This window comes from Lethenteron reissneri, chromosome 44 (genome assembly GCF_015708825.2).
Source record: "Lethenteron reissneri isolate LAM-NWPU_2019-01 chromosome 44, ASM1570882v1, whole genome shotgun sequence".
NCBI classification, from domain to species: domain Eukaryota; kingdom Metazoa; phylum Chordata; class Hyperoartia; order Petromyzontiformes; family Petromyzontidae; genus Lethenteron; species Lethenteron reissneri.
In genome coordinates, this window is record NC_083822.1 from 1,769,845 (window position 1) to 1,782,594 (window position 12,750).

At 47.0% G+C, this 12,750-nt stretch overlaps 1 protein-coding gene across 1 annotated transcript in view; it reads left to right on the forward strand.

Moving 5' to 3' along the window:
- The window catches only part of LOC133353672 (von Willebrand factor A domain-containing protein 3A-like), a 135,894-nt gene extending 129,502 nt beyond the window's left edge, over positions 1 to 6,392 (forward strand). Inside the window, 6 exon segments of the mRNA XM_061570102.1 lie at positions 1,664 to 1,818; positions 2,481 to 2,584; positions 2,587 to 2,609; positions 3,000 to 3,097; positions 3,727 to 3,788; positions 6,259 to 6,392. Coding sequence (XP_061426086.1) covers positions 1,664 to 1,818; positions 2,481 to 2,584; positions 2,587 to 2,609; positions 3,000 to 3,097; positions 3,727 to 3,775 — 429 coding nt within the window. The 3' untranslated portion in view covers positions 3,776 to 3,788; positions 6,259 to 6,392.
- Positions 6,393 to 12,750: the final 6,358 nt, after the last annotated feature.

The window sequence follows — 12,750 nt, forward strand, 5'->3', positions numbered from 1 at the left end:
ATAAAATATTTAATATCGGAGTAAAGCACTGTCCGGGATAACACGTGAGAAATGCATAAGAACTCCGGAAAAAGACTGAGGCGCGTGGGTAGCATCTAGAAGCATCCAGCAGCATCCCAATTCATTTTGTGATGCTGCGCCGAGGCAGCCGTACACCCGCTTATTCCTACTCACGCAATGTAATTCCGTTCGTTCAATTGCGTTATATACAATTCACCATCCGTGTTGTAAAAAAATGCGTTCCCAAATACGTTCATTGCATTATACCAATTAGCATCATGAAAACAACACACAGCGTTACAGGAGAATCAAACTGTACGATAAAATAAATAAGTAGACCTTTCATCTCTCCACGTACGGGTAACGTTTGTTTAGTCCACCGACCTTCAGGGCTCCTTGAGCAGCCTTCCCTCATTTAAAAAAAACGTGAATTCATATATTGGGTTTGGAAAGCCCAACGGCTGATAGGACTAAAAGATTCAAATCCATTTTCAGGAGGAAAGAAGCGTGGGCGGTGAATTGACGTTGCGGTGTTGCCTGTACAACAATCATTAACAACGCGCGCATCCACAGCCATTGACTTGCCCATCCGCACGTGCGTTCGTGCGTAAAGAATGCCTAATTTTTTTTAATCGTGAAGAAAACCTACTCTTGTTTTTTTTGCGCTTTTGAAAAACCCGTGACATCTGCCACGATCCTCTCTCTCTACAAAAAGCGTTTGTGGCATATCCCCCCCCACCCTTCCTTTATACATTCATTCATTATCCTTTCTTCAAATGTTACCGACCCAGCAAAGCTACGCATTGCTCAAAGCAATTACACCCAGCGGCGGGGGGGGGGGGGGTCGTGGTGCGATATCGTTATAGACGAGAGTGCTTGTATCACAAGTCAGTGTGTAGTGCACATAGCCTGGCACAAGCGCCCTGGTGACGTCACCACCACTTAGTGGCGAATGGCGGTTGTTGTTGTAGGGCGTACAGCTGGTGCATCTGCCAGTAGTCATCTCAGGTAGTCAACCCATGGCACCTGCTGGGTCTGTCCCCGTGACCTGCCATCAGCGAGCCTTCAATAAATCACGTGGCCTCAAAGTGCACCTGGCCTGGCACAGGCGCCGTGGCGACATCACCGTCACTTAAGTGGCGAATGGCGGGGTATTGCTATTAGCAGGTTGCCAGTCAGCACCCATGCCCGGTGCTGACCGCATGGTATCATTTAGGCATCGGGCCTGGCTGGCTCCACAGGCACAGCGAGCACCGCGACCTGCGATGGGGGAGGGAGGCGGATTCACAACCAGCGACGCTGCCGTATATCCCACCATTTTCATGCTGGCCGCATTCCCCGGGCACCAAGTGTGCAACGCTGATTGCGCTGGCACAGCTGTGCATGAGAGAAGACGACTGCCATGCCTTCCGCATCGCGCGCGTGTGCCCTTTCTCGGTTTTTGAAAGCGGCAATAAACGAGATGCACTGCTCATTGCGATGCGCAGTGACGTTGCCGTTATGAAAATTTAGCATTCTGCCAGCTCCGCCAAAATAAATATTCTCTGGATCCGATTGCCGGCCGCGGTGAAATGGCAAAACCCACCGCCGGATCGTGACGAAGCGCACGGCAGCCACGCCGCTCAATCCGTTCCGAGCCCGTTGGTGGTGCGCGCATCCGCAGGCGGCATTCTCCCAGGAGGGCGTGCGGGGACTCTATGTGGTGTCGGACGGCCGCCCGGACACGAGCGGAGACCTGGTCCTGCAAGAAGCGAAACGCCTCGGCGGGGAGCACGGCTCCATGACCATCCACACCGTCGCCTACCACTGCCACGATCCGTACGTGTGGATCCTCCTGCCCCCACCGCTACCCCGACCGTAACTCCGCTCCCTGCACGGGTTCTTGTCTACACCTTCCTCGTTGTGGAATTTGGGGTAAAATGTCCCGAGCCGAATGCATTGGTCCAATTCGAAGTGAATTTTCCTGTTTTACAACCCTAAGGCGGTGGTGAAAAGTCCTCATTCCTATGGTGGCGTGGAAATTCCCCATTCCTATGGTTCAGGGGGGCGAGTCTATACACAGCACAACCACTGTTGACTTCCCCACAATGTGGTTCTCACTTTCATGACCCTGCAGATATAATGGGCCGAGTCAGCCTCCAACCAAGAATTGAAACTCGCAACCTTTCGATTGCGAGCCGCTCGCTCTAACGCTAAGCTACCTGGCCGAAGACGCAGGATGTGTTCACGGTATTGTCGGTGATGTGGGTGATGTGAGCATTGTGAGCATTGTGAGTGTTATGGAGCGATGTGAGCATTGTGAGCGATGTGGGTGATGTGGTTGATTTGTGCGATGCGGGTGATGTGAGCGATGTGGTTGATTTGTGCGATGTGGGTGATGTGAGGGATGCGGGTGATGTGAGCGATGCGGGTGATGTGAGCGATGTGGGTGCTGTAGCCAATGCGGGCACTGCATCTGTGCCCCCTCTCCCACCCTCCAGGTGTGCGCGCCACTTCCTGCGTAGGCTGGCCCTGGGCTCAGGCGGCCGATTCCACTCGTGGCCGGCCCCCGCGCCGGACGCCCAACTGGCCGCTCACCGCATGCTCGCCGGGGCTTCAGCGACGAACACGTGAGAGCTCGGTGGCGGCACGTGACGACGACGACGATGATGTTCGCGCATCTACGCTCGTCATCGCGCGCGTCTTACGCATCCAAAATAATATTAATGAACCAAACTTTGTATTTTTATTTTACCAGGGTAAGGCCCACTGAGCTACATATAGCTCTTTTTCAGAAGCAACCTGGCCAATGAAGTGGGTTATCATCACGTGGAAATATATTGCAGCCAAATACTTTTAATGCTGTTCAGTGTGCGTTGGTAATGTCCTGCGTACACAACCGGAAAGCTACGAGAATCGTGAGATCATCAGGTCAGTGGCGCTGTAAATCCCCAGCTGCCCAGACCCTGATTGCCACCGTCCCCACCACCACTCACTTCCCTCTCTCCGTGTTGGCCTAGGATCCCATCCTGCCGGCGTTCGAGGGAGACGACCTCAGGAGGCTGGCTGACGAGATTGCTCGCGCGCGTGCACACCTCACCCAGGCGCGCGACTTTCAGTGAGCAAACGCGTGGACACGTGCATGGACGCACACGTCACATGTGGCAATGTGGCGTCCACCCGGGCATGGGGGAAAATCCCACCATGTGGGTCCCCCCCCAACGCCATCGAACTAAACCGGAAGTGTTCCATCTTACACCACCGTGCCGTTGAAGCGCGCGGGGGCCCCCCAAAGCGCGGGGCCTGGGGCAGTCGTCCCAATTCGCCGTGTACCCTCGGGATGGGCTCTGCCTTCTATTATTTAAGTCCCATTTAAACACCTTATGGATTACTTTGGCCTTTAATTGAGTTGACCTTGGTCTGGGTGTCCTCCGTGTCTTGTTTGGTTATTTTTTTGCTTTTCTTGATTTCTTGTATGCACGTTGAACTTTTTTTGCACCGTACACAGCCAACCGCGCTAATCGTCGGTGTAGGGTTTGGATGCGTACACGTGCTACACATTCGTATTATTGCATCGTGAGATGCCATTTTGTATGAATGACGCCTTATAAAAAAACATTGTTATCACTGTACACAATAGGTCGCATAAGCGATACAATTAAGAAAGCTGCCATCTCTGGCTTCGCTGCTCGCGTTGCAGTGTTTCTGCTGTGCGGTGGTGATCTGTGTCTGGCTGTTGTGATGCAGAGTCCTTCTGCACGAGAGACGGACAAATGAAACCCCGGCTAAGGATTGACATGCGCACACAGGTAATGCTGATATACACAACAGATACACGCAAATACCACTTAACATGCACACACATATGCAGTGAATATTACACAGTGTTCATTTTGCTGGGAAGCCACTTTTAAATCGAGATTGAAAACTAATTTCTTTAAAACGGCTTTTGCGTTTACTTGTTTGTCCTTCCCCCCTGATTAGCACGGTTGCCTACGTACGGTGCGAAAGAAGTTCAACGCGCATATGTACAATTCACTTTTTTTTTGTAGGCGTACTTTATTCAAATAAACTTTGTTGAAAGTGCATCTCCTTGCATTTAATTGCGTTTTAACAATAGGAATTAAAAAAAAACACGCACAGTTTTTATTCACTCTCGGAGAGAGAGAGAACGAGTCTGGGGGAAAGCAGCCAGATCCAGTGCCAACAATTCCACAACCTCTGTGGGTCATACATTGGGATGATGTCTCACCAACTATGTTCATGAGTGTCCAATGTGGAAGTTTATATTCTCAGAGGCTATCTGAGATGGCCTGAGACTGTGAGAAGAAGATCGTCATGCATTTTCAGCGACCACCCTTCTGAAAAATGCACTCAACAAACGCCTCCATAACTGGAGTTATCTGACTTTACCGAAAGAACCAAAGAGTATGGAGTTATCTGATCTGGTTATAGTTAATGTGCAACGATGCTCATGATTAGCTTTAGTCGAAGTAACTGTGTCATGCAGTAAACGCCCAATGTGTCTCGCTCGGCTCATTACCCCACAGTTTCAGATTTACTGCTGGTCATGTCATGTCCCTCGGAAAAAACAAATACAGGCGGTCTGATTTACGAAGATCCACATCTACGACGTTTTTATAACGCCACCGTCGATAGATTTATGACGCAGAAACTTGACTTACGACACATCTTCTGACACAACTCCGAACGCATTCAAACGGAGTCTGTGGGTCTGGTTTCCGATGTGATTTGGCGTGGAGCTTTTGTTCTTCCCGAGTGTTTTTTGTGGACGATTACCAATTAAACCCTGTTAGATGCGGCTGATAAAAGGAAAAACACATCGGCTAGTGATGTATCCACTGTTTCTACCGTCTGTGGGGAAAATAAGGGTCTGATTTACGACGACGAGGTTTCGAGGAACGCGTTGTGACGTAAAAGCGGGGACCGCCTGTCGTATTAACGTTACGTTTGCCAGGCGGCGATGATCGAGGCTGCACATGAGGCAGCGTGGCAATGAATCGCGCGCGTCATCCACGCGCGCACACACACATGCACACAAGTCCCTTCTACACATAACAGAAACACTTACAAGGGATTGAACGAACATCCCAAATGGAACTCACAGTCAAGTGTGTTAAAACTAAACTACAGTATTTTTATTTTACCAGCTAAGGCCGCACTGAGCTATATATCTCTTTTTCAGAAGTGACCTGGCCACAAATGATAGCTGAATGAAGTGGCCTATCAAGTGGAAATGTATAGCAGCCAAATACTCGAAAGCACCTGGAGAAAAATCCACAGGACCACCGAGAGACACGCAAGCTCCAAATATACAGCAGGCGTCAGGGTTCTGATCGGACCCACGATCTCCTGCATACCAGGCGAGGGAGTTAACATCTCGCCACCATAGCGCCCCCATTGCTCCCATTATACCCAGCTTTTACTCTATAGTATTTGGGAAACCGTTGATGTTCACAATGGCTTTTCACCTCATTCTGTTTTGATATCGTCATAACACCTCTCTCATGGGATGGACAGCATCTGGTCACTGCGTTGCTTCATGGTCGCCTTCCCATGCATTAATATAAAATGTATCTCGCATTTAGTTTTGCCTGCGGAGATCAAGGATACAAAGCAGATTGGCCTTTCAGCCAATATAGTAGCATCGTCATTGTCGTCTATCTACTGCTCGATAAATGCATCCTGACACTCATGTTTTCGCGATGTCACAATCCGTGCAGAAAATCAAAAGTTACCGCCCTGAAAAGAGCAATACTGTATTTTTGTGTGTATGCGTATTCCTTCTCTTTGTGGGGAGTGTCGGAGCAATGGTTAGCACGCTGTGCTACAAACCCAGCGACCCAAGTTCAATTCCCACTCACTAATAATTCCCGCTCACCATAAATTGGTGAATATTTGAACCGGTTCTGGGCCTCCCCTGGGTCGAATCAGCCTCAACTGGGTACCTGGTGCAGTGTGTAAACATCGTCACTGGGGAGACAAAGGCGGTCGAGCGTGGTTCTGACCACCCACTCCCTTGTGCCATGCCAGCCTTCATAGGTGCTCGCTAACAGCGCTTGCCTCAAAAACCTGTTCAGGTTATACGGGGGATCTTTGTCGTGTATGCATTAGCCTGGGACCTAGCCTGGGACCTCGCCTGGCACAGGCGCTGCGATGACATCACCACCACTTTGTGGCGAATGGTGGCTGTTGTTGTGTATGCATGAAACCGTTTTTCTCTGTACAGCCATCACAGAGGGCTGTGTCAATCCACAGGAGGAAGCGTCTGGGAGGGGACGGGGGGCAAGAAAGGTGGAGTCTCCGAAGGTCACCCGGCATGAAAATCAAGTCACACATTGATTTCTGCAAACCCACACCATCCATATATAGATCCATCTCTCCCAGCGCACACGTAAGGCTCACGGCAGGTTCATGTATATTTGTAAATTTGTTTTCGTGTTTTATGCGTGTGTGTACTACACGTAGGGCGCCGCGGTGGCAAGATGTTAGCTCCCTCGCCTGGTATATGGGAGGTCGTGGGTTCGATTCCGACCCTGACGCCTGTATACAGGTAGTCCTCTACTTACAATGGAGATGCGTTACGACGACTCCATCGTAAATCGAAAATATCGTAAGTCGAAGATGGCCTAGCCTACCCAGGAGTCTTAAAGAATGGTGATAATTTAGCAAAACAGAGTAATTTACAGTACCGTATTGTATAAACTATATACTGTATGTATTTATTAATTACAATACTGTATTGCACAGTAAAATGTAAAGTAAAAAAACAGGTAAATTCTTAGCCTACCTATATGAACTGCAATTTAATAGAAAGTTTTTTCAGGAAACAATCCTATCTGTATAAAAACTTTTAACATGCATTGAACGTATCGTATCGTGGTAACCCTAAAATTAAATCGCTAAAGCTACGTATCATACATGCATTGAACGTATCGTAACGTATCATATTGTACTGTACTCACCAAGATTATGTCCGCCGTCTGCATACTTGAACGATGTTAGGTTGTTGATGGCAATTTTGTCATATCACTATCGCCATCGTAAGATCGAAATATCGGACCATCGTAACTCGGGGACTACCTGTATTTGGAGCAGAGGTGGGACAAAGTCATTGTTATGCAAGTCCAAGTCGAGTCTGAAGTCATCAAATTCATGACTCGAGTCTGACTCGAGTCCAAGTCACATGACTCGAGTCCACACCTCAGAGGTGGGACAAAGTCATTGTTATGCAAGTCCAAGTCGAGTCTGAAGTCATCAAATTCATGACTCGAGTCTGACTCGAGTCCAAGTCACATGACTCGAGTCCACACCTCAGAGGTGGGACAAAGTCATTGTTATGCAAGTCCAAGTCGAGTCTGAAGTCATCAAATTCATGACTCGAGTCTGACTCGAGTCCAAGTCACATGACTCGAGTCCACACCTCTGATTTGGAGTGTTTGCATGTTCTCCCCATGGTCACATGGATTTTTCTCCTGGTCCTCCGGTTTTTCCCTCCACATTGAGAATCAACGTGCACTTAAGAGTATTTGGCTGCGAAAAATGTCCACGTGTTAAGCCACTTTGTTGAGCTATCATTTGTGATGGTCAGGTCGCTTCTGAAAAAAAAGCTCTATAGCTCAGTTGGCCTTATCTGGTAAAATCTAAAAATGTGTTTAGATTAGCACGGCCTTCTTGATTGTCCAAAACATATGACATGACCACACCGGCAATTTCACAACCGTCTAGTCATGTTAACATCCACACACAGATTGCGTTTATTGTTTTAATATTGCACCTCAATGCAGTTACTCTTTACCAAACAGTGTCCATCGCATTGGACAATTAAGAAACTAACAGCGAGCTCTCAAGTAATATTCGAGGTTACGCACGTCTAAATTGTAAGACATTTAAGAGGCATGAAATTTTATTCTGAAATTGCTAATTGCACCTGACAGGTCTTTTTTGTTGTTGCTTATAGAGTATTAAATAAAGAGACAATTACTCAAACGATAAGATTATACGTCATGCTTATTATAGCCCTGCCAATCACCCTAATGGGCACGATTTAACCATTACTATGTATCACCCACTGATAAGATTATGGTTCTCCTGAAATATATATTTTAAAAAGCCTTCAAATTAATTATGAGCAACAACACAATAACGCGTGCGCTTATAGGTAATTTCAACTAATTGGAAGTCAGCGTTCGATGGGCGCCATGTTGGCGAGATGCTAACTACTTGACTGGTATGCAGGTCGTGGGTTCGATCCCGACCCTGACGCCTGTATATTTGGAGTTTGCGTGTCTCTCCCCGTGGTCGCGTAGATTTCTTCTCCGGGTCCTTTGTTATTTTTTCCTCCACATTTAAAATCAACGTGCGGTTAGAGTATTTGGCTGATATAAATTCCCATGTGATAAGCTACTTCGTTGAGCTATCACTTGTGATAGCAGGTCGCTTCTGAAAAAGAGCTACATAGCTCAGTGGACCTTACCTGGTAAACAATTTTTTTCCCAGAAATTTGGCAAGTGAGTGGGTCAAGGTTAAGGTCCAGCAGATGTGATGTTTATATGCTGGGAAACTGTCATTTGGAAAAACCCTGCCAGATGTATCACCCATCCTTGACTCCCCCCTTTCCCCCACACCCATTCCATTACCAGCAATAGATAGAGTCATAATGGTGAAGGTAACGGAGCAGTGCTGTCTATAATGAGGCCAACACCGGTGCTGTACACAAACACAATGTTGCCTTGCTACTGCTGAAACATATTATTAAAAGGGGGGCACATTCAGGGTTGCGATGCTGCTGGTCGCTCGGAGATACATTACATTTGCTGTGTACATGCCCCTGGTTGAGCTCATGGCGTATTGTGAAAATTCCCACGATGCCGTGCGCACAAAACATTTATGATATCGTCTTCTTTCGTATTAATTAAAGGCAGCAGATTAGAGATGTAATTTTAGAATTGTTATCCACTTAATTGTCTATTAAGAAGTAGAGTGGATCTCGTCCATTTCTCTTTTAAAGGAGTGAATACAGCAGCAGCGGCGGAGTGTTTACGATGCTGTCGATGGTTTTGGGATTCGTGGCCGCACTCTCGCAGGCCGCCGCATCTTTGATGGGCCGTTTGTGCATCAGGTGGCCGCGTCGGCCATGCCCTGTCCCGATTCGGTTGATGGTCGACGATTCGCGCACGATATAGTGCATTTTGTGGTCCGTATGCGTGCTTTTCCGGAGTATTGTAAAGAATGGACAAAAGCACAAGATATCCTTTTACACGCTGACGTTGGTTCATTATTTAAAGGTAATTTTCTTCTCGAACCCGGTATTTGGGGAGAATGAACTACTTAGGGCGCACTCCCTGGACATGCAAAGTCTTACTCGTAGTTTTCCTCTAACACCGAGTGTTGTTTTCATAAGGCGAATTGGACATAACGCGACAAATGTATTAGGGAAATGCATTTTACAATGCGGATGCGACTTGGATATAACGCAAATCGAGTGAACGGAACTACGTCGCGTGAGTAGGAATATGCGGTCGTAACGGCTACCTTGGCGTAGCATAACACAAGGCATTTGGATGCTGCTGGATGCTAACCACACACCTCAGTCTGTTCGGCCTGTGTACACATCTCACGTGTTACTGCAGACTGTTGCTTTACCCTATATTATATACTTTATTATAACGCGATTTTTCCATCATGCGGTGTTCTTCAGGAACGCAACTACCACCGCGTTGTAGGAGAACAGACCCGTATGTTGACGTGCCTTCTGTCATGACTGTTGATTCGGGTTGAATAAAAACAAACAAGAAAAGTCATTGTCTTCTTGTTCAAATGAACATTCACATTCAACATGATGGTGCACATCTCCTTGACAACAACGGAACCCCTCGTGGAAGTTCCTTACTCCTGTGGCAGATGCGATTCGCTCCGTCAAGTTATTACGTTTGGCCTCTCACAAATTGGAATGCATCTTTATTGACCAAATAGTCGATGGGCTGAGTCAACCCTCGGGGTTCAATTTGAACTCGACCACGAGTCGAAAGCGCTACTCACAGTGCCGCCAGGCTGGTCAAAATACTGTAAATTATGAAATTTTCATATGGTTACGTTTTTTTGATTTGCAATGATAAGTTGTGACCCTTTTTTCAGCTTAAAATTATTTTAATATTAAAAAGTTTTCGTTGCATCTCCAAATATCACTGCTATCCACAGTTGTTACGGATGACATGATGAATTTGCCATTCGGTGCAGGGTATTGAATTGCATCATCATGGGCCGTCTTTCGCGGGTAGTCGCAAAGATGACACGTCGTCAAACATCCCACACCATCATCGTCATCATCTGCAGCTTTAAACGATCCTCCGAGTTATTCTACCCTTCCACAATGTGGATAAGGGTCACGCATTTCGAAATGCCACTCAACGCGCACGCATACTGATAGCGCCCTGTGCAGCAGCAATGGCACCAATGGCAATTATCTTCTTCCCTCGTTGATGGTAGCAGCAGCAGCAGCAAGAGCTGCGTTCGTAGAGCAGCAGAGTACATTCGGCTCATCTGTTGCTTCGTGTTACAACAGTCATCACAATCACCACCCCAGGGATGTTTCAACCTTGCAGCCCGATCGGATCAGTCACTCTAACCCCAGCGGCTAACCAGCCGATCATAAACTAAACGGCAAACATTGATTTTCGAGTTGTTAAAATAAACGGCAAAGATGACAAAATATCAACGATCCATTTAAACACGAGAGCGTATAATGCGAAACCGCGAAGGCTACAGCGAAGATTGATTTGAGCAGATTGTTCTTCACGTGTCACTAACATGCACTGGCCGCGCTCCACTCTAGCGACATTAATGATGCTGCCTACCCCCCGGGACTGTGCGTTTAGCCTCCCCCGTGTAAGGGAGGCGTGCGGTGCTCTTAGCATCGTGCTGGACTTGTTGCATTCCCAGTGCTCTCACGTACCATCCATAAAGGGCACACGCTGCTTCACAGAAGTAATTTCTCTTGAAAAAAAAATCTATTTCTCAGCTGAAAAGATGATATAAATTGATTAAATATTTAAACAGCATCACATTTCCACCTTGAAATACCTATATCGAGACCATTATATTGAAGGGATTTGTCTTAAACGCAATTACTGTTTATGACTATCTCCGTGATACATTGTACATTTACGATTAATCTTTGTTGCTATATGTTCGACGGCCGGCGGCGTCACGCAAATATTACACCTTATAGTTAATACAGCAATAACCCAATTTATGACTCCCCCTTTAACGTCGTATTTAATTACTTTATGGTGAACTTCTTTTGCACCGTACGTAGCCAACCGTGCTAACTAGAGGTCCTGTGTTGCAAATCCGTACTTGCCCAAACAGTCTGTTAAAGCTACACGGGGGATCTTTGTCTCTGTGTGGATCATTGAACACAAGCACAGGAACCACCTGCCGCGCCACGTGTCACTGGCGTGCAGGTGTGCGCGTAGCCACCAAAGCGGCAAAACTCGGGAAGCAATTTTCTGTTTATTAAGGAATGAAAGGAAAGAGAAGAAAAAAAACCTGTTAGAAATGTAAATGTGAGTGTGCTCGTCGTGCCACCGGAGTCACGGCTTTCCGCGCCCGCGGCTTGGTTTGGAAGGCCGACTGACTAGAGTGGAAAATGAGTTACGGACTGTTCGTGCATAAATGTTCCTTTTGAATGGGGGAAAGCTATTTATCTATTTTTTTATTTTACCAGGTAAGGCCCCACTGAGCTATGTAGCTCTTTTTCAGAAGCGACCCGGCCACAAATGATTGCTCAACGAAGTGGCTTGTGAGGTAATCTATAGCAGCCCAAATACGTTGTTTCTAAATGTGGAGGGAAAAACTGAGGATCCAGAGAAAAATCCACGCGACCACCGGAAGAGAGACACGAAAACTCCAAATATACAGCAGGCGTCAGGGTCGGGATCGAACTAACGACTGTATACCAGGCGAGGGAGTTAACACCTCACCACCACGAAGGTGTCGATAGTGGTAATCACTCACCTATGAAAAACATATTCAAGATTATTTTTTATTTCACCAGGTAAGGCCCACTAAGCTATTTAGCTCTTTTTCAGAAGTGACCTGGCTATCACAAATGATCGCTCAACGAAGTGGCTTATCGTGTGGAAATGTATAGCAGCCAAATACTCTAAACGTGTGATGTTGATTCTAAATGTGGAGGAAAACCCGGAGGACCCGGAGAAAAATCCACGCGATCACTGAGAGAGAGACATGCAAACTCCAAATATCCAGGCGTCATTGTCGGGATCTAGCCCACGATGTCCTTGTATACCAGGCGAAGGAGTTAACATCTCATAGCAACTGTGGCGCTCATTTCGTTTGCCTGCCCGCTGGACCGTTACAACTTATCTAAGAGCCTTTAAACATTCATACACAGAGAGAACACGCGTGCCTTACAATTTCGAGCCACGTTAAACATTTGCTCCTCGGAAAATGCATTTCCGACTCACGTGACTCGCACCAGCGTTCTACTTATGACCTGTTGTGGTGCGGTGATGATGACGATACACCACAAGGTATCCTCTAAGGTCAGTGGTTCTACCGAGTGTTACCCCCCTTGCCTGACCCAACGTAGTTCTGAGAAATAAATGTAGGAATAATGAAGGTCAATATTCGAATTGTCCATTTTGTGAGGTATAACTTAACTGGCTAATAACTGCAAGCGAATAAAAAAAATCAACGCACACTTGAAAACCACATTGTTTAAGATCA